This window comes from Atheta coriaria, unplaced genomic scaffold (assembly GCF_025399875.1).
Source record: "Atheta coriaria isolate IRGN ID8LTWV9N9 unplaced genomic scaffold, Caltech_Dcor_3.1 hic_scaffold_5_pilon, whole genome shotgun sequence".
In the NCBI taxonomy this organism is placed as follows: domain Eukaryota; kingdom Metazoa; phylum Arthropoda; class Insecta; order Coleoptera; family Staphylinidae; genus Dalotia; species Dalotia coriaria.
The window spans coordinates 1,780,419-1,801,972 of NW_027045447.1; the positions used below are offsets into that span (position 1 = coordinate 1,780,419).

At 36.5% G+C, this 21,554-nt stretch overlaps 2 protein-coding genes and 2 long non-coding RNA genes across 14 annotated transcripts; 2 read left to right on the forward strand and 2 right to left on the reverse strand.

Moving 5' to 3' along the window:
* The first annotated feature begins 68 nt into the window (after positions 1-68).
* CycA (cyclin A) lies at positions 69-3,476 on the forward strand. The gene is made up of 4 exons (XM_065303441.1): positions 69-505; positions 591-1,043; positions 1,103-1,326; positions 1,386-3,476. Exons 1-4 carry the CDS (start codon positions 365-367, stop codon positions 1,891-1,893), a joined length of 1,326 nt encoding a protein of 441 aa, XP_065159513.1. The 5' UTR covers positions 69-364; the 3' UTR covers positions 1,894-3,476.
* LOC135792735 (tetratricopeptide repeat protein 17) lies at positions 2,518-6,938 on the reverse strand. Of its 3 annotated transcripts, XM_065303434.1 has the most exons (10): positions 6,719-6,938; positions 5,998-6,539; positions 5,624-5,938; positions 5,312-5,564; positions 5,039-5,259; positions 3,992-4,980; positions 3,770-3,932; positions 3,481-3,715; positions 3,162-3,319; positions 2,518-3,104 (listed from the first exon to the last, which is right to left on the reverse strand). In XM_065303434.1, exons 1-10 carry the CDS (start codon positions 6,815-6,817, stop codon positions 2,852-2,854), a joined length of 3,228 nt encoding a protein of 1,075 aa, XP_065159506.1. In that variant the 5' UTR covers positions 6,818-6,938; the 3' UTR covers positions 2,518-2,851. The 3 variants fall into 3 exon arrangements, with proteins under 3 accessions (XP_065159506.1, XP_065159505.1, XP_065159504.1); XM_065303433.1 differs by having other exon boundaries at positions 2,518-3,319; positions 3,770-3,926; XM_065303432.1 differs by having other exon boundaries at positions 2,518-3,319.
* On the forward strand, positions 6,776-13,109 carry LOC135792743 (uncharacterized). 9 transcript variants are annotated; one of them, XR_010548451.1, is made up of 10 exons: positions 6,776-6,914; positions 7,792-7,843; positions 8,450-8,501; positions 8,615-8,666; positions 11,558-11,609; positions 11,723-11,774; positions 12,051-12,102; positions 12,381-12,432; positions 12,546-12,597; positions 12,711-13,109. It is a non-coding gene; the product is annotated as an uncharacterized lncRNA (long non-coding RNA). The 9 variants fall into 9 exon arrangements; XR_010548447.1 differs by lacking the exon at positions 6,776-6,914 and adding an exon at positions 6,953-7,089; XR_010548448.1 differs by lacking the exon at positions 6,776-6,914 and adding an exon at positions 7,355-7,623 and having other exon boundaries at positions 7,786-7,843.
* A 1,859-nt stretch (positions 13,110-14,968) lies between these two features.
* LOC135792629 (uncharacterized) lies at positions 14,969-19,443 on the reverse strand. The gene is made up of 2 exons (XR_010548408.1): positions 18,928-19,443; positions 14,969-18,748 (listed from the first exon to the last, which is right to left on the reverse strand). It is a non-coding gene; the product is annotated as an uncharacterized lncRNA (long non-coding RNA).
* Positions 19,444-21,554: the final 2,111 nt, after the last annotated feature.

Genomic DNA, 21,554 nt, shown 5'->3' on the forward strand with positions numbered 1-21,554 from the left:
GAACCGCATTGATTGGTCGTGACAGCTGGTTCGCTGGGGGAGCGCGGGCAAAACCGAAAACTTGCAACGGCTGCTGAGGCAATCAACGGTCACTCGTTCGTCGCACTCAGCTGTTGGTTTGTTGAAGGAAGCAAGGTCGGTGGGTACACTCGGTTTGCATTTCGGCGGCACAAATGTCCGTTGCGCGGTTCAAGATCAGTTGCTAGGCGTGCGAAATCGTGTGCTCTGTGCTCCACGCCATTTGAGAACTTTCAAAAACTCATCCGTTGTCTATTTACCGGCGCGTTGATTTTATTTGAACGCACGCGACGCATATCTTTATCTTCGTCTTACGCTCACCCGCCCGCTGCATCCGGTCGCAGACATGGCTTCCTTCCAAGTTCATAACGACCAAGAAAATCGCGCTACGAATTTCCTCTTCGCGAACAAGGAAAATGTGCAGCAAAAACGCACCGTGCTCGGCACCATCGACAACAAGCCCGAACGCATGCTCAAAACGAAACAGGTAAAACATCTTATCGCGCCACAATGGCGCCTGCTTTTTTCGGGGAAAAAGTTTTTTTTATTTTAACACATGTGTTCATAAACAGCCTCTAGGAGTACGCAACAAAAACGTGGTGAATGATGAAAATGCGGTGTGCAAGCCTTTCGCCAACAAGCAGGCCCCTGTTATTCCCGTCGCGCAGTTCCAGGCGTTTAAAGTTTACGAAGAAGCCGACGACAAGAAACCCGTCCGATATGAGAACCAACGCAAAGAGGTCGAGCAGTACGAATCGCTGCGCATTAAGGAAGTTTTCCAAAACTTCTACAAGGGTACCGCCGGCGAGAAACTGGTCACCAAGAAAGAGGCTTTGGAGCAGTCTGGTATCTTTGACCTGCCAAAGCCACAAGTTATTGAGGTGCCAGTGCCAATGAGCATTGAAAAATCAGCAAATAAGTCAGAAACTGAGGGGGCACAAGTCAATGTTAGTCGAAACAAGGACTTATTCTTTGAGTTGGATGAATATAGGGAGGACATTTATGAATATTTAAGAGAAAAAGAGGTAAGATTAAAGTAGGTCTTGGATTTTAAAATTTTTGTTGATAAATTTTAATTTTTCAGCTGAGGCACCGCGCAAAACCGAATTACATGCGCAAACAGCCAGATATCACCCACAACATGAGGACCATTTTGGTTGACTGGTTGGTGGAGGTCTCTGAGGAATACAAACTGCAAACAGAGACACTTTACTTGGCCATCAACTATATTGATAGATTCCTTAGCTATATGTCAGTTGTCCGTGCGAAACTCCAGCTGGTCGGCACAGCCGCCATGTTTATTGCTGCGTAAGTTATCATATTTCTCGAAATGGCTGTTCCAATTGACATTCCGTGCGAAATTATAGGAAATACGAAGAAATCTATCCGCCAGATGTCAGTGAATTCGTCTATATCACTGATGATACATACTCAAAGCGTCAGGTGATCCGAATGGAAGTCCTCATCTTGAAAGTACTCGACTTTGACTTGTCGGTGCCTACCCCATACACATTCATCACAGCATTGAGCATCGCTAATCGCCTTTCGGAGAAATCAACATTCCTCGCCCAGTTTCTCTCGGAATTGGCGCTTCTAGAAGCTGAACCTACGCTGGAGATTCTTCCGTCGGTAATGGCCGCTGGCGCAATCGCAGTAGCACGCAACGCCATTGGCGAGACCGCATGGACACCCGAACTGACAGCCAACACCGGTTATACTCTCGCAGAACTACGTCCTGCTGTCGAACATCTCACGGAATTGCACCGCAAAGCGGCCACACTACCGCAGCAAGCCATCCAGGAGAAGTACAAGCAAGGTAAGTATTTGCACGTGTCGCAGATTGCGCCCGCCGATAAGATCATTGCCTTCGATTGATGCGATTCTGCGAGTATTTCTCAATTTAGAAATAGGCGTCGCATAGCTAAATTTTAAATTTTAAGCCGACTGAGTACGACAAATGCCTTGTGTATGAGTGTAAGTTTAAATTTGTTATTTTATAAGAGTGCAAACGCATCGACTACGCATGCGCAGACCGCAGACAACATGAATTTGTACATTCATGCATTGTCACAGTATTCGGTAATAACTCTCAATTATTTCGAGAGTTTTTAATTACGCTAATATCGCCGTCTGCCATTTTAAGCATTATTTACGTCAATTTTTAACTCTTAGTTATTTTTATACTTATATTATTATTATTATTATTGTATTGGCGTACGCGCGCACGGTAAATAAAAAAGTAGCCAGAAGAAGCGCAAAATATCAAAAATTGTTACATTGCTCAGAAACAAACTGTATTTGTTAGTGCCATGATTTTATGTATACTCAACAAACCGACGACGACGACGCGGATAAAGTATCGATGTATGTATAGTTATTTATTAATTGTTTGATGAGCAGCGCCAAACTGATTAATCTCATTTAAATATGTTGACTACAAATTAACCACTCTTGCTATGATTTTATTTAGAAGAAGAAAATAGTTTGAAGAAAACAGGATTCAGTGTCATGGCGCTTTTGTTTGTTATTTATTTGTTTGTATGTGTAACATCGAATAATTACACACATATGTGACAATGTGTTTGTCTCTTGAAACTCATGTTAACATGTATCCTTTTAAGTAAGCCTTCGAATAATAAGTCGCAAATAGAAAAAAAATCAGTCATAGGGAATAAAAACCATTGTAAAGTCAGGAAATGTCAATAGTAAATATCTTAAAATAGCCTTATTAATAAATTGTAAAGAATGAGCATATGTACGTACATCAACTTGAGATCATTCAGTTTGAGAGCTATTCGGTAGTAAAATATGATTCATATTGGTACACAGAGTATTAGGATTCGCTAGATTCACGAATTGTTCGCGTCTCGTCGAAGAGCAGCGTGCAGAGGATTGCCTGCAGGCGATTGCGCGCTGGCTCGAAATTCACGTCCAGAGCTAGCGAGGAGCGGTACAATGCGACTGCATTCTCGTAGTCACCCAGAGCAGTGTAAATGTTTCCGGCGTGGAAGTGATTCACGACGAAGTTGGGGTTGGCCTGCATTGCCAATTCCATTATTTCCAGTGCGTCATGGAAGTGTCCCATCCTAAAATGATAATATATACAACTTGCAATGAAATTTAAACAATTGATGGGAACATACTTTTGTAAGATACTGGCGAGATTCGTAAGCGGAATGTCTTTCATATCGGCTGGTACATAAGTGAGCGCTTGCCGTATGCACGTGACGGCTTCTTCGGTATTGCCCACGACGCGCCAATACAATGCGGCTGCAGTGGCGAGAATCCACGACGTATTATTCTGGAAATCATCGAATTAGAGCACAATCGATGAAGAAGTAACAAATTTAGAATATTTATATAAGAAACTAAATAATATTTAACTGATTATAGTCTAGGCGAATATTTTTGTATCCAGAGATTTTTTCTAATAAAAATATTACGGACAGTGAAAACAATCACCTCATTGAGAGCTGTGCCGATTTTCGCACCCAACTCAGCGACAGATGCCTCTAAATCAGACGCCATCAACCCCAACCATTTCGCGATGCCTTCCTCCGGAATGTGCGGTAAGTGCCGCCGCAATATCATCGCAGTAATCTTATCCAGAATCACTGACTCGGGTTTAACCGAAGTTAAACAATATGGACGTACCTCTGACGCTTGCCGAAGCAAGGGCATCAAATAAGGTGCAATACTGGACGGAACCAATGCATTAATAATAATAATTTCAAATATATTCATTACTCACTCAATATTTCGACTAGCAAATGCATCCCATAGAGATGTGAAGTGCAACCAATCAGCTTCTTTGATATCGTTGCACTTTGTCTTTGACAGGACATAAGTACCAGACTTATCATACACATTGAGCATTACTTCGCGACCTTGTTCTTCACTCATTGCAACTGAAACTGTTTTTTTGTTTTAAAGTTTTATTGCGTTATTTTAGCATAACACGATAATTTCTTACCATAAAAGTCTCCTAGTGAGCTTTCTGGCATTCCGGACTGAGTTAACGCATCGGTATCATGTCCAAACAATATCCGCATTTGAAACTCTTGCGGATCCCTCCCAGAATGCATCATAGTTGATATCAAAGATCCGGGCCCTACTGCTGTATTCGTAGTACTCGTACATTGTTTCTCCTCAAGCTCTTTATTCATGTGTATAATTTTTTGGCGTTTTTCTTGTTTGAAGCACTGGATAGCCGCAGTCTTGCATTGCTCACCGTTTGGCGAGCAAATGACACCTTCGCTGCGCGATGTATCCGTACAAATATCACCAGGTTTATCTTCTTCAGTTGGCTTTAATTCGTACTCGCCTAGTTTAATACGACACTCCCATAATTTCAATAACTTTTCGGCTTCGCCATCGTAATAGTCAAAATCCACACGCAGCACCTTCTTTAAATAGAATAACGCTTTGATCGGATTTTGTTTCTTGTAGTAAATCAATGCCAAGAGGAAATTTGTGCTCGGTTCGTTGAAGTTGACTCGCGCAGCTAAGTTAGCGAACTTTAACGCGTTATCAATCAGCCCCATTTGGTATAACATAGATCCCAAGGAAACAAACGCCACATCTGCGGACCCAGCCATTGGTTCGACATACATGCTGAGGCAATGAATCGCGTTTCTCGTGTTACCGCGAATCCGCCAGTACATATTGGCCAAGATTGCGAGCGTCCAAGCAGGGGCTTTCTTTGCTTTCATTGCAGAAACTATTCTTTGGCCTATTTCCGCTTCATTACTATTACCCTGATTTATATAACTAAGAAAATGAGTCTTGAAGAGTTTGTTCACTGTCAACGGCTTGTTCTTATCGACAATATTCTTTATTTCATCCGGAAGAAACTTTGCGACATAATCATAACCAGCAGTTTCACAAACTGGAGGATACCAAGGTAAAGGGTGTTCCTCATCTTCTGGCATATCGATGTCAGTTGATAAAAATTTTATCATGCTATGAAATAGAATTATTAAAACAATTAAATGAAATAAATTGATAGTATTGAACGTACTCATATCCTTTGTTTTCCGGCGGAAGCACAATCGGGAGATTTAAATCTTCTTCCTCAGTCAAAGGTAGATTCCATTCAGTGCATTCTTCTCTGCTTGGCCATTTGGAAGAGTCGAAGTATAAATTATCAGGTACATTCATCGAAGTCGGATACTTTTGCACCAAATTCTCGTCTTCGGTTTGTTCGTCTTTGGTTTTCTCTAATGGTATTGGTATCGCGTCCTATTAAAATCAGTTTGGTAACTAATATTAAATAATATTCGAGAGAAATTACTTTGAAAGCTTCCGGAGTTTGTTCATTCTGGCCGAGTTTATCTTTGTAACTATCCAACATCTTTTCAATGTTGTTCTTGAAGCCTTTGTACGTGTTAATATTAAGCGACGATGCCGTCAACTGTTCGGAGAGCGCCAGCGACATTTTGAATTCATTCGGGGCGATCTCCCAGAAAAAACGCTCCTGCAGACTCAACCATCGCTGTTGTTTAGTGTGAAAGTCATGAAGGTCTGAGAGAATGCCTTGTAACATACTTAAATCACAAGTTAAAAAATATAGTTTTTATTTTAGATTTAGTAATATTTTGCTTACTCTTGATATTCTTTCATTCCAATCAAAGCCTTCAAGATACAGCTCATTGACAGAGCAGAAGCAGCAGAATCTTCAAGATGCCCTCGCTCCAATCGATTTTTTGCAATGTGCAGGGTTTTAAACTTTTCGAAACACTTGACACCGCTTTCGAACTCGCCCTTGTGAATGTAAGCCTCTCCCAGTAGTAAATAATATTTGGCTTCATTCGGCGCGTGGTCAATCGCTGCACGAATAACCATCAAAGCATCTTCGAACTTTTCCCCATGCAAGTATAAGAGATTACCCAAATTTGCTAATGGAATGTCGATATATTCCCTTTAATTTAAACTGAATTAATATTTTTCGTATGTAGCATTAATTTAAAATTAATTTACAGTGGCGCAAAGTGTATAGCGCGTCTCGCACACTCAATAGCTTCGTACAAGTTGCCCAGACGCCACCAGTATAAGATACCAAGATTGTAGTGCACCCAGGAAGTGCTGTTTTCTTCCAGGCCGGAAACTATAGTTGGGCCCACAGCCTCCCAGTTCATTTCCGGTAAGCAATCCTCACAAGTCTCCTCTTTACTATCCTTCCGCGACTGCATCGCGTCCAGATGTTCAAATGTGCGCATACTGAACGGCAGATAGTGAAAACGCGTGCACATCGCTTCGACTTTTACATGCGGTTCTGCTGGTTGTAGCCTGTAGAAAACGCGATCGCTGGCGTTACTTGCAACGATGCTATTCGGAATGTCTTTGGGTACTTTCGCGCAGTCCTGATTGTAGATGAACGACGTCTGCAGCGACTTGTGGTCGATAAGATTTCGCTGCTTCTCCATGTCTTGCACAAGAGCGTCAAGTTCATCTCTGCGCTTTTCTTGGTCCAGTAAAGCGATGAGATCGTAAGGGCGACGCATGTAAAAATGCGTGTCAAGCTATAATAATTTTTGGTTTTTAGAAAATTTAAATAAATCTTAAAAAAACAACTACAAAAACAGGTTTATATTACACAGTTTTATATTAATAAGCTAAGCTGAAAGTACAAGCATAATAATTGTTTCTAAATATATTAGATGTGCCACAAGTTGTAGAAGGTACTGATTGCATTGCTTGCCTTTGGTTCAATTCGTCCATTTTCCGTGACGATCCAGTGCGTAAACGCATGGGTCTGCACAATAAGTAAACACAATCGCCATGCAAGCTTCGTGTGCATTATTCTAACGAGTCTCGAGGATTTTTTTTGTGAAAAACATCATTCACCCTGGCCGAAAGCTGGTTGTGGTCACTTATAATATCGAGGTTATGTTGTGGTAAGCTCACGAACTGACAGCAACGACGATAGAGATAAAGGTCTTTCAAGGATGTTTGCACTTGTACATGTTTTACACGTGTGCACGCGCATTTGCATGCAAGTCCTAGTTGCATAAAGCATTGTTTATTGATTTTTAAGGTAAATTGTTGTCATGCGATTTGGATGCCTGTGAGGTTCGTACTTGCGAAATTTCAACTTTTATTTGGCTTCTTATGATATCTCAGAAAATTCAACAGGTTGACTCTTGTGCATTTAACGTGAAAATTACAGTTGTGTTTCAATTACATTTGGAAATGGTATGCTATGCTATGTCTAGGAAAACGATATAAATCATACTTTGTTTGTACATACTTAATATTTATGTTATTTGACTGCAATAGTGCTGCTTTGAAAAAAAAATGATAACAAGAACGTACACATTTTCGATCCAGTTAAATTAGACTGTTTGAGCGTATTTCAAATTCTAATGTTTTCCTGTGGAGTTTCGGTTGCGCATAATCCGTGAGCACTGTCTGTGAGACGCATTTTTATTATTTGGTAGTTGTCTAGCTTTAACTCGAGAAGGGGGCATCTACAGAAATGTCAAATTAAATTCTCCATGGAGTTGTATTAGTATGTTGCAGAAGTTGTGTCTGCAACATGGGTAAATTCGAAAATTTGGAGGCGTATTTTTTTACTTGAAGAGTAAAATTGTTGGGATTGTTTTGGTATAGATCTTCCACATTTTTTTTTAGTCCTTTTTGTTATCTAAGTAGAATTACAGTTCAATTGCATTCAATTGCATTGATATGATTATAATTTGTATGATTAGCACACGGGAAACCTGCAAAAAGATAACTTTTGTGCTTCGATGAACTGATTTTTGGTAGTTTTAGGTGTCTAACGGGCGAACGAAATGTCCTACGACAACGATTCTTTCATCAAATTGTAAGTATTGAATTTGTTTATAATCTTCATAAATAATTTGTGTGATTCGCACACAGGAAATCTGCAAAAATATCATTTTTGTGCTTCAATGTGATAATTTTCGATTGTTTTACGTGTCTAGCAGACGAACAATTTGTCTTAGGACAACGATTCTTTTATCAGATTGTAAATATTGAATTTGTTTATCATTTTCATAAATAATTTGTGTGATTAGCACACGCGAAACCCGCAGAAATGTCATTTTCTGCTTCGATGTGCTAATTTTCGGTTGTTTTCGGTATCTAGCAGGCGAACAAATTGTCCTAGGACATCGATTCTTTTATCAGATTTTAAGTATTGAATTTGTTTATCATTTTCATAAATAATTTGTACGATTAGCACACGCGAAACCTGCCAAAATGTCATTTTGGGCTTTGATGTGCTAATTTTCGGTTGTTTTGGGTGTCTAGCAGGCGAACAAATTGTCCTAGGACAACGATTTTTTCATCAGATTGTAAATATTGAATTTGTTTATCATTTTCATAAATAATTTGTGTGATTAGCACACAGGAAACCTGCAAAAATGTAATTTTTGTGCTTTGATGTGCTGATTTTCGGTTGTTTTAGGTGTTTAGCAGGCGAACAAATTGTCCTAGGACAACGATTCTTTCATCAGATTGTAAGCATTGAATTTGTTTATCATTTTCATAAATAAATTGTGTGATTAGCACGCATGAAACCTGCAAAAATGTCATTTTTTTGCTTCGATGTGCTAATTTTCGGTTGTTTCAGGTGTCTAACAGGCGAACAAATTGTCCTAGGACAACGATTCTTTAATCAGATTGTAAGCATTGAATTTATTTATCATTTTCATAAATAATTTGTGTGATTAGCACACGCGAAACCCGCAAAAATGTCATTTTTCTGCTTCGATGTGCTAATTTTCGGTTGTTTTCGGTATCTAGCAGGCGAACAAATTGTCCTAGGACATCGATTCTTTTATCAGATTTTAAGTATTGAATTTGTTTATCATTTTCATAAATAATTTGTGTGATTAGCATGCGCGAAACCTGCAAAAATGTCATTTTTTTGCTTCGATGTGCTAATTTTCGGTTGTTTTAGGTGTCTAACAGACGAACAAATTGTCCTAGGACAACGATTCTTTAATCAGATTGTAAGCATTGAATTTATTTATCATTTTCATAAATAATTTGTGTGATTAGCACACGCGAAACCCGCAAAAATGTCATTTTTCTGCTTCGATGTGCTAATTTTCGGTTGTTTTCGGTATCTAGCAGGCGAACAAATTGTCCTAGGACATCGATTCTTTAATCAGATTTTAAGTATTGAATTTGTTTATCATTTTCATAAATAATTTGTACGATTAGCACACGCGAAACCTGCAAAATGTCATTTTTCTTGATTTTCACTTGGCGCCCAAAACGGCATTTCACACGTGTCCGCAAAGCAACCGTCACGGATATATAGCTGACTTAAAACTATTTATCTCCGATTTTATGTCTTTATGGCAAACTGTTTAAAATAAAATTTGGATGTTTTCTGCCACGAATTTTTGTGACCTTTTCTTGAATATTGCGTTAGAAAGTTGTAGCTATAATGCGAGTAGTATATTGCCAATTTTTTAAATTTCGAACATCTGTAGAGGAGATGAGTTGAGGAATATTCCATTGAGGTTGTAAAATGGCAGGTTACTCTCTTTTTGGAATATTAATTAATTCGTCTTTCTATCATTTTTTCACATCGTTCCGCAGATGTACCAACGTTTATCCTCCTACAATTTTTATCTAGATTTTTGGGGTGGTAGTTGGATTAAAAAAAAACAGAGTTCAAAAGAGTTCGATCAATTTGAGACGGCACTGTTAACAATTTTCTGGAACAAACTCCTACAGAGAATCGAAATTACCAGCAAATACTTACAGGAACCAAAGACAAATATTCTTAATAGTGTTAGTTTATTAAAATCATTAAACGAATTTATAACAGAGGTCAGAAATAATTTCGAAACTGTTGAAGAGGAGGCTAAATGAGACAAAGAAAACGCAAATATCCATATGATGAAACGAACAAAAATGATACCTACAGCATTTTCGTCAAGAAATGTTTTTATTGTCAACATTTTTTATATTGTATGTGATGTATTAACATCAGAAATTACTCGAAGGGGCGATGTCTATATCAAAGTTCTTAACGATTTTAAAATGTTCTTTGATTTAAAATTAAGCCGTGTTGAGACTAATAATTGTGTAGAGCGATTATTGTCTTAAGTATGAAAAAAGATATTGAGCCAGAATATTTCACTGATGAGTTAACTCATTTTCTAAAATACATACAAGAAGAAAATATTAAGGATCCACATGAAATGTATGCAACATTAAGTAATGGTCTAAAATCAACTTTTCCAAATATACACACAATACTGCAAATTTGACCTTGCCCGTTTCTAATGCAAGTGGAGAAAGGACATTTTCAGTTTTAAAACGAGTCAAAAACTATCTGCGCAATAGTCTTTCACAAGAGCACTTAAATGACTTCGCATTAATGTTCATAGAAAATGATATTTTTAAAAAACTAAAGTACGACAAAATTATTGAAATCTTTGCCCAAGAGAAGACAAGAAAAGAAAATTTGTAATTTGTATTTAAATACGATTACCGTTTTGAGCACACGTACGATGAACTCGAGAACCAAGATAGCATTGAAAACGATAATCCCATCGCGGATAGTATGGCAGAAAATTTTACCTGTGATATTTCGATCGGTCCTGAAAACAATTAACGCACAACACCTGGTCCATCGCGAAGAGCGAATCGGAAGATAATCCATTAAATTTTGGAATAGTGCGTTTGCGATAAAAAAAAAAAAAACGCGCCACGTACTCTACCTCAAGGTGGTGTGGAAATGAGTTTTTTTTTAGTCCTTTTGTTATCTAAGTAGAATTACAGTTCAATTGCATTCAATTGCATTGATATGATTATAATTTGTATGATTAGCACACGGGAAACCTGCAAAAAGATAACTTTTGTGCTTCGATGAACTGATTTTTGGTAGTTTTAGGTGTCTAACGGGCGAACGAAATGTCCTACGACAACGATTCTTTCATCAAATTGTAAGTATTGAATTTGTTTATAATCTTCATAAATAATTTGTGTGATTCGCACACAGGAAATCTGCAAAAATATCATTTTTGTGCTTCAATGTGATAATTTTCGATTGTTTTACGTGTCTAGCAGACGAACAAATTGTCCTAGGACAACGATTCTTTTATCAGATTTTAAGTATTGAATTTATTTATCATTTTCATAAATAATTTGGGTGATTAGCACACGCGAAACCCGCAGAAATGTCATTTTTCTGCTTCGATGTGCTAATTTTCGGTTGTTTTCGGTATCTAGCAGGCGAACAAATTGTCCTAGGACATCGATTCTTTTATCAGATTTTAAGTATTGAATTTGTTTATCATTTTCATAAATAATTTGTACGATTAGCACACGCGAAACCTGCCAAAATGTCATTTTTGGGCTTTGATGTGCTAATTTTCGGTTGTTTTGGGTGTCTAGCAGGCGAACAAATTGTCCTAGGACAACGATTTTTTCATCAGATTATAAACATTGAATTTTTTTATCATTTTCATAAATAATTTGTGTGATTAGCACACGCGAAACCTGCAAAAATGTCATTTTTCTGCTTCGATGTGCTAATTTTCGGTTGTTTTAGGTGTCTAGCAGGCGAACAAATTGTCCTAGGACAACGATTCTTTCATCAGATTGTAAGTGTTGAGTTTGTTAATCAGTTCCATAAATAATTTGTGTGATTAGCACGCGCGAAACCTGCTAAAATGTCATTTTTTTGCTTCGATGTGCTAATTTTCGGTTGTTTTAGGTATCTAACAGGCGAACAAATTGTCCTAGGACAACGATTCTTTAATCAGATTGTAAGCATTGAATTTATTTATCATTTTCATAAATAATTTGTGTGATTAGCACACGCGAAACCCGCAAAAATGTCATTTTTCTGCTTCGATGTGCTAATTTTCGGTTGTTTTCGGTATCTAGCAGGCGAACAAATTGTCCTAGGACATCGATTCTTTTATCAGATTTTAAGTATTGAATTTGTTTATCATTTTCATAAATAATTTGTGTGATTAGCATGCGCGAAACCTGCAAAATGTCATTTTTTGCTTCGATGTGCTAATTTTCGGTTGTTTTAGGTGTCTAACAGACGAACAAATTGTCCTAGGACAACGATTCTTTAATCAGATTGTAAGCATTGAATTTATTTATCATTTTCATAAATAATTTGTGTGATTAGCACACGCGAAACCCGCAAAAATGTCATTTTTCTGCTTCGATGTGCTAATTTTCGGTTGTTTTCGGTATCTAGCAGGCGAACAAATTGTCCTAGGACATCGATTCTTTAATCAGATTTTAAGTATTGAATTTGTTTATCATTTTCATAAATAATTTGTACGATTAGCACACGCGAAACCTGCAAAAATGTCATTTTTCTGCTTTGATGTGCTAATTTTCGGTTGTTTTAGGTGTCTAGCAGGCGAACAAATTGTCCTAGGACAACGATTCTTGCATTAGATTGTAAGTATTGAATTTATTTATCATCTTCATAAATAATTTGTGTGGTTAGCACACGCTAAACCTGCAAAAATGTCATTTTTTTGTTTCGATGTGCTAATTTTTGGTTGTTTTAGGTGTCTAGCATGCGAACAAATTGTCCTTGGACAACGATTCTTGGATCAGGATGTAAGTACTGAATTTGTTTATTATTTTCATAAATAATATGTATGATTAGCGCACGGGAAACCTGCAAAAATATCATTTTTGTGCTTTGATGTGCTAATTTTTGTTTGTTTTAGGTGTCTAACAGGCGAACAAATTGCCCTAGGACAACGATTCTTTCATCAGATTGTAAGTATTAAAATTGTTTGTCATTTACATGAATAGTTTCCATGGTTCATACAATGGAAAGTGAATTAATTTAGTTGTTTTAAATATTAGCAGACGCATTGCAGATTTCTTGGTAATTTATTTAAAGTTTGTTGTCCTAAAACTAGAGGGCGATACCAGCGGCTATCTATTATGTTTTGTTCCGCCACACCTAGATGGCGCTCGTGTCAGCTATCATTTTTTTAGTTCCGCAACAGTCAGATGGCGTTGCCATCGATTTGGTTTAAAATCTTGCTTAATTTTAGTTTAGTTTTTTGTTTCACTTTTATACATAACTTTTAAGTTTAACAAAACAAAAAGTAACCAAAGTTCGATTTTTGTGTTTTAATTTTCGCTTGATTTAGGTGTCTAGCGGCGAACGCGATGTCGTAGAACAACCATTCTTTCATAAGTACATATTCAAATTGTATACCATTGTTATATACAACATTTGTGTTTAATACAAGCGGAACCAACATATGTGGTATTTTTCCACAGTACGTTAATTAAAATCCTTTCTTCCAAATAATGTTGTTTGTAAACTGATAAATTTATAACTTGCAATATATTTGTAATAGTATTTTTGTCGTGTGCAGATAGAAGAATGCCCCTCCAACTGCGGGTCGGTTATCAATTCTCTTACCTGCGTATTCCGGCTTAGTCGGTTCAGCGCTGTCTCGTGGTGCGCACGTGTTTTATTCATTAATCAAACATTGTGACGATTTTACGCGTTTCTTAATATGTTAATTCTCTATGCTAATGCTAGAATCGGTTGACCATCAGAGAAATTTAGTAGTAACAGCTCAGTGTAGCTCACAACGAGTGATTTGAGAAATCCTTTGCGGTGCGTGCGTGGCGTCCGTCGGATATGTTCCGCCGGTGGTTATGTGTTTGATGTGAGTACAAGTTTTCCATTTGTGATATCCGCATGGAATAGTAAAGAAGTGCGTATCATCAATTCAACTTACAATTTGCGCAAACGTGTTTGTGCGCTTTAGTTCTTTATGGATAGAAGAACAAAGGAGTAAGTAACATCAAGTAGAATTTTACTTTTATTTAGTTAGTTTTATTTTTATTCAGTCAATAAAGGATAATTTAATTTCACATTCGTTTTTACATGTGTCCCTACTTAGTCGTTTTCAGGATTAGCATTAAGTCCCGTTCAACTCAAAGAGTATACCATAGTACGGCATAGTATAGTGCAGTGTAGTATATGTATGTTGCTGTTTTATTTTACTATAAGATATGAAAACATAAATAGAAGAAACGAATATAGTTTGGTAAGAAGGCCGCGTGGCTCTCAGGTGTGCAGCATATGCTGCTATACCTTAGATCGATGGTTCGATCCCCAGTTATAGAAGGCATTTTTCTCAAATATAAAAATAACAGGTGTAATTTGGGTTGCATATATGAATTGCAACGAAATATATGAGATGTTGCAATACAACTGAAGGCAATAAGAGAGTAAGTAAGTCGAGAAACGGAGAACAGAGAAATAGAAAAAGTAGAAGAAGAAGAGTAGAAGGAAAAGAGAACAGAGTAGTAGAGAAGAGGAGGGATAGAAGAAAGAGCAACAGGAGTGGATCAGATTTTTAAATTTTTTGGCACGTGTCGTTAAAAGACAGTCTACGGCCCACTACTTCGATGCCTCACTGCTTCCGGCCCATCCTACAGCTACGATGTCTCTGCGCTTCATCCCCGAAATTATCAGGCATATCAACAATTTTTAAGGTGGGGATCATCCCCAGAGAGAGGGAACTCCTTATAAGGACAATCCTTATAAGGTCTTGTTCAAATATTTTTAAGTTTTTAGTCTTCTCAAGAGAGGTGACACTTAAAAATATTCTTACAAGTTCTGACCTGTACCTGAAATGAAGGAAGGAGTACACAAATCATACAGGTTACCTTAACAATTTTTATAGTGGGGATCATCCCCTGAGAGAGGGAACTCTCTTAGTGACCTGTACCTGAAATGATAGAAGGGGGACATTCAAAGCATAAGACATAATATTTCTTAATATTTCTTACAAGTTCTAACCTGTACCTGAAATGAAGGAAGGAGTACACAAATCATACAGGTTACCTTAACAATTTTTATAGTGGGGATCATCCCCTGAGAGAGGGAACGCTCTTAGTGACCTGTACCTGAAATGATAGAAGGGGGACATTCAAAGCATAAGACATAATATTTCTTAACATTTCTTTATTAATAATAAAATACAAGTTTAGATTTTACAAGTCAACAAAATACATGTCGCCATATAGAAACAGGACTTACGACCTGCTTAGCCGCGCACTTATAAGCAAGTACCTACTAAGTTCTACCGGGATAAAGGAATTAGCAAATTGTCAATTTTCTACGTGATAGAAAATGGGAACAAATATACAGGGTGTTGCAAAAGGAAATTTTAAAGTGCAAACAAAAACTCTAAACACGACAAACGTCGCTCGTTTTCACTCGACGATCAGGGAAACTAATATACAGGGTGTTACAAAAAATCAAACGGCAATGAGGAAAACCCTAAAAACAAAAGTTGAAGCAAAATTTTTACGGACACAAAGAAAGAATGAATATGCAGGGTGTTTCAGAAAGAAAATTTCGATTTGAAACAAAGAACACTCAAAACTCACAAATACCGGCGATTTTGTACGTAGTGTTAGGAAAACTAATATACATGGTGTTACAAAAAGATAACTTTAGAAACTACAACCGAAATTTCGGTTTCGGTTTCGGTTTCGGCCAGTTTCGGCCAAGAAATCGAGTTTCGGCTTCAGTTTCGGTTTCGGCCAAAAATGGCCGAAATTTTCGGCCGCACCGAAACTCACTTTTCGTGAATTGTCGTGCGTCGCTCGGCTAACTTCGCGGCTAATGGCGGTCGTTGCTTGCCATCTTAGTTTGCTCATATTAATACTATATTAAGTATCCAGTGACTAAACGAGGACTTTACTCCCGAAATGGATTATGTATCTAAAAACCGTGGAAAAACTGGCGATGTGTAGGTAAAAGTAGAAAAATATGTTTATGTAAATTAGTTTCGGTTTCGGCCGAAACTGATTGCAGGGCCGAAATTTCGGTTTCGGTTTCGGTTTTGGCTAAAATTCAATTTCGGTCGGACTCTACAAAAGGAGTTAATATTCACAACATGAAGAGAGAAATTTACAAATAAACAACAATATTTTAATATAAAATGCAAGATTTTACCCGAAAATCATCGGGAAATTGAGCAAAAAGATGGTACGAAAATCAAACACTTACATTTTAACATATAGGGAATGTATATTTATTAATTGATGCATCAACTGCATAAAGTAACCGACGGGTGAAGCATCATCATAAATTGATAGAATATCCGGCGGAAAACATGCAAATCAGCTGACGGCAAGCGACGGCGCGTAGCAATACAGTTGTCCGAGAGGATAAACGTAACTATTTTTAGTTGGAGACTATGAAAACGAAAAACTATTCAACGATTAAAAACATTCACGTGTTCAGCGAAAATATGGATGAGCCGACGGCCGACGGCAAAGTGATTTGCAAGATAATACATGCAAATTTCATATCACTCAATTTAATTGCACACCTACCTATGTATTGATGAGGGGATTTTATATCCTGGAATATATTCTATCAACTGAAAACAAACGCACAGATTAATGGACACTTATTTCTTATTTAAGGAGACTCTAAACCCCACAAAACAGGCACACATGACTATTGCGAATATTTTGCTGATGGTCGAAAAAGTACACGACGATTAATCCAATTAAAACTTCAAAACGCATGGCGATTCGACAGACACGTTCGCGGACCACGCGGTGAAACGACGTGTGCGCTTCGTTTAGCCAGGTACAAGGCTGGTACGTAGCGATAATACGCGTCAGCCGAACAAAAGTTGTTTATACACAAACTTACTGATAAACTCGCAGTTGAAAAAACCAAACAAAAATTTCACAATGTTGAAATAACCGACATACACGAAATCTACTTTTATTTTCAATATTTATTGGCTTTGGGATGTAATAAGATTGAGAAAAACAGGAATTTAATTTTCCATTCCAAATAAATAATTTATTGTCTTCGTAGTTTACTGTATAGCTTATTTGCTGCGTCATTTTTTTTGTATAGTCGGTAACAAATATCTTTTAAATAAAGGCAAACGGATTGAAGATAATGAAAGTTATTGAAGTTATTGAGCCGCCAAGATCACGTGCAAACGCGAAAAAATACAAATACTTCATGATAAATGGTGAACAAATTACATTTTAATGCAAATTATCGCGGGTTGCAGGTCGAATTCCTGCAACAAACAAATACCACCCAACGGAGAATTTAATTCTGCATCTCTAGACGCCGCACTGAAGTTATTGAACCGCCAAGATCACGTGCAAACGCAAAAAATACAAATATTTTACGAAAAAGGGTTGAAAAATTACACTGATATGCAAACTTTTGCGCGTTGCAGGCTAAATTCCTGCAACAATTAAACACCACCCGACGGAGAATTTAATTCGGCATCTCTAGGCGCCGCGCTGAAGTTATTGTGACGCCAAGATAACGTACAAACGCGATAAAATACAAATATTCCCCGATAAAGGGTGAAAAAAACCCCATGGAATGCAAATTTTTGCTAGTTGCCGGTCGAATTCCAGCAACAAGCAAATACCACTCGACGGAGAATTTAATTCTGCATCTCTAGACGCGTGCATAAGTTATTAAGCGTGCAAACCCGAAAAAATACAAACATTTTACGATAAAGGCTGAAAAAAATTACGTTTTATCGAAAATTTTCGCGGGTTGCAGCTCGAATTCCTGCAACAAACAGTTACCACCCAACGGAGAATTTAATTTTGCATCTCTAGACGCCGCGCTGAAATTATTGAGACGCCAAGATCACGTGCAAACGCGAAAAAAATACAAACATTTTACGATAAAGGGTGAAAAAAGTCACCTTTTAATGCAAATTTTCGCGAGTTGCAGATCGAATTCCAACAACAAACAAATACAGCCCGACGGAGAATTTAATTCCGCATCTCCAGACGGCGCGCTGAAGTTAGTGAGCCCCAAGGTCGCGTGCAAACGCGAAAAAATACAAATATTTCACGATAAAGGGTTAAAAAATTACCTTTTAATGCAAATTTTCGATAGATTTGCAATAAACAAATACCAAGGGTAAAAAATAACAAAGAAAAACATATAATACTAACAAATTTTGCATAATTTTTGAGGCAATTACGAGAAACTATTATACAGGGTGTTCCAAAACAATATAATAACATTTAAAGAGAAAATGCAAAATTCAAGTAGGGAAATATATAATATAATATACAGGGTGATGTAAAGAGAAAACGACAAAATTTAAAAAAAATCCTAAGTTTAAGTGGGATGAAATATATCTTTCCCATTTTAAGAAATTCACCACGGAAAACTGGTATACAGGGTGCTACAAAAATCTACTACAAGAAATTATAATACAGGGTGATACAAAAAAACTACAATATTTTAAAAGAAAATTCTAAGTTTAAGTAAAATAACATATATCTTTCGCCTTTTGACTCCACGGGAAATCGCCCAAACACTAATAAATATGGTCTATTAATTGATAAGGAAAATATATCTCCTGAGTGATACACAAAGAAAAATTAAGATTTAAGTAGGAAAACGGATGGAAACAATTAACAAGGCGACAATAACAAGATAATATAAGAAGAAAGCCATCAGGAATTTTTTAAAATCAAAATGTTTAGACCGGAAATCAAAGAAAAGTGAAAAGTAAGAAAACATAAAAATAGAACATTTCAAAAATTGTATTTTCTTTGGATATAAAGGAAAGGTGATAGGTTGGACATTACAAAAATAAGGCCCAAAGCAGAATTTTATTTTAAATCATGCAAAACAACCAGCGACCAGCCCGGAAAGCCGCCAGAGGATCAAGAACGCAGCCGACGGCATGGAACAACGTATCTTCATCTTTTTAATTTGTACATTAAACAAAAACAAAAGAAAGTATCAAATACGTAATGCAAATCAAAAGTATTGAAACAGACAAAAAATATTTGTAGGCTTAAAGACTACGCAGTTGAAGTAAAAACAAGTAAAGGCAATAATGGATTTAATTTTCAAATGGCTTAAGAAATGCGAGAACATACCTTGATACAAAATTTATTTTTGCACTTTTGGCCTATCCAATAAATTGTAAGGACCTTAATTATCCACATTGTAGAAATGATGAAATACGCGTATCATACAAAAAGAGTATCCGACGGCCGACGAAACATCACGTTATATTATAACGGTTATAACATCACGTTATACCTCTGCGTTCTGCGTATAAACAATTTGCATTTAACGAACGCCGCACATCACTCGCGCACAATGGAAGGAGTATTTAGAAATATTACGTAATGACGCGAAGAAATTAAGAAACTCAAATTATTGAGAAGGAAATGTGCGTGCAGATCACCCATCGACAAATATAATATGAGACTGACGTGGTAGGCAAGCCAACCGCGAGGAGAACCGCGTGGCAACTGCGCAAAAATTACACAAGATAAGAAACTTGTTTGTTTGTAAACACTGATACATTCAGTGTGGTAATGCAGAACATGGAAAGAATTGTACTCGTACAGTGCATGGACCTTTTAATTTCGATTAAATTATGAATCGGACACCAGTAACAAAATTATAGATTAAAGCCTATTTTTTTAAAATTAAAATTGCAAATAGGCCCTAAACGTTCAATGTAATGATAATAAATACTAAACAGTTCTTTTAATTCTACATCGATTATTTTAGTAACTTTTTGCCAAAGATTAACCGTTTAGGCCCTATTTGCTAATTTTAGTGAAAACTGCATTCGACATAAAAAAGAGAAATCGTTTGCCTTTTTTATGACGAAATGTTGTATTTCAACAAATACAGATTCTGTAATAATTTTTGAATTCTGTTTTTGGTTTTTGAGAGTATATTAAATTTTAAATCGGAAACATGTAACACAATTGTAGTTTAAAATCATTTTGGCATTTAAAAATCTTTTTTTTTTAAATTAAACTTGCAAATAGAGCCTAAACCGTCAATGATAGAATAATAATTACATAAATAATCAATTAAAAATTAAATTATCTTTCAAAATCTAAAAACAGAATTTAATTCCAATGATTTCAAAAGCTGCACTAGCTTAAAAGAAGATTTCATCATAAAAAAAGGCAAAAGATTTCTCTTTCTTATTTTCAGAATTAAAAATTGAATCTAATAGTGGAATTAAGAACACAACCGACGGCACATGACAATCTTAATCTTTTTAATTTGTACATTAAACGAAAACGAAACTATGTATTGACTATGTATTGCAAATCAACGGTAGGTATTGAAACAGAGGTAAAAACTATTGGTGTGGTTAAAAGCCACGCGGTTGAAGTAACAACAAGTTAAGTCAATAATGGAATTGATTTTCATTTGACTGAAGAAATGCGAGAACATACCTTGATTCAAAATAAAATTTTGCGCGTTTGGCATATCCAAAGAAAATACGAAATAAATATAAAGAACGTGTATGATACAAAAAGAGTATCCGACGGCCGACGGAACATCACTCACGCTTTACCTCTGCGTGTGTACAATCCGCGCTTAACGAACGCCGCACATCACTCGCGCACAATCGAAAAGGAAAATTTAGAGACAGTACGCAATAACGCGACAAAAAATTAAGGAACTCAAAATATTATAAAGAAAATCTGCGTCCAGATCACCTGACGACAAAAATGAGACTAACTTGGTACGCACGCCAACCGCGTGGCGACCGCACAAAACTGCAGGAGATAAAGAAACTTGTTTGTTTGTAAACACTGATACTATCAGTGTGGTAGTGCAGAACATGAGAAGAATTGTACTCGTACTATGCATGGAACTATTAATTTTTAAATATTGAATTGTTGAGGCACTTACATGATGAAACTCCATTATAATCGTTGAAAGAAAGGATAAAAGGGTTTTACAAAAACTTTTACCACTCTGCGACATGTTTCGCCACACTGTGGCATCATCAGGCAGATGAATATTAAATTTTTGGTGTGGTTTTTAGTAAAGTCTTTCTCGGATTCAGATAGATAATTTAATTCTGCATCGTTTATTTTAGTAACTAACATTAACCGTTTAGACCCTATTTACAATTGTAGAAACAATGCATTCGTTTTTCGTAGACCTTTTTGTTCTTGACATAAAATTTTAAGTAAAAAAGTTCGACCCTGTTCGTCCCCTGTTTTGACCAAAAAAAATTTAACAAAGAAAAATCGACCAACAAATTTTAAGTAAAAAAGTTCGACCCTGTTTTTCGATCGAAAATATTTTAACGAAAAAATTCAACCGAAATAAATTTAACAAAAAAGTTCGACCGAAAAAATTGTAACAAAAAAATTGGACCGAAAAAATTTTAAGTAAAAAAGTTCGACTCTGTTCATCGACCGAAAAATGTTTAAAAAAAAAGTTCGACCCTGTTATTCGACCGAAAAAATTCGACTGAAAAATTTTAAGTAAAAAAGTTCGATCCTCTTTTTCGACCGAAAAAACGTTAACAAAAAATTTGACCGAAAAATGTTAACTAAAAAATTCGACCGAAGAATTTTAACAAAAAAATTCTATCAAAAAAATTTTAACAAAAAAATTCGACCGAAAAATTTTAACAAAAAAATCAACCGAAAAAATTTTAACAAAAAATTCGGCCGAAAAAATTTGAAGGAAAAAAGTTCGACCTTGTTCTTCGACCGAAAAATATATTTTT

Coding starts and splice junctions, on each gene's coding strand:
- CycA (XM_065303441.1), top strand. CDS start 365: ATGGCTTCCTTCCAAGTTCATAACGACCAAGAAAATCGCGCTACGAAT. Junction 1,044..1,102: donor AATATTTAAGAGAAAAAGAG/GTAAGATTAAAG, acceptor TTAATTTTTCAG/CTGAGGCACCGCGCAAAACC. Junction 1,327..1,385: donor GCCGCCATGTTTATTGCTGC/GTAAGTTATCAT, acceptor GCGAAATTATAG/GAAATACGAAGAAATCTATC.
- LOC135792735 (XM_065303432.1), bottom strand. CDS start 6,817: ATGCACACGAAGCTTGCATGGCGATTGTGTTTACTTATTGTGCAGACC. Junction 5,565..5,623: donor GGAATGAAAGAATATCAAGA/GTAAGCAAAATA, acceptor TTGTGATTTAAG/TATGTTACAAGGCATTCTCT. Junction 3,933..3,991: donor CTCACTAGGAGACTTTTATG/GTAAGAAATTAT, acceptor ACAAAAAAACAG/TTTCAGTTGCAATGAGTGAA.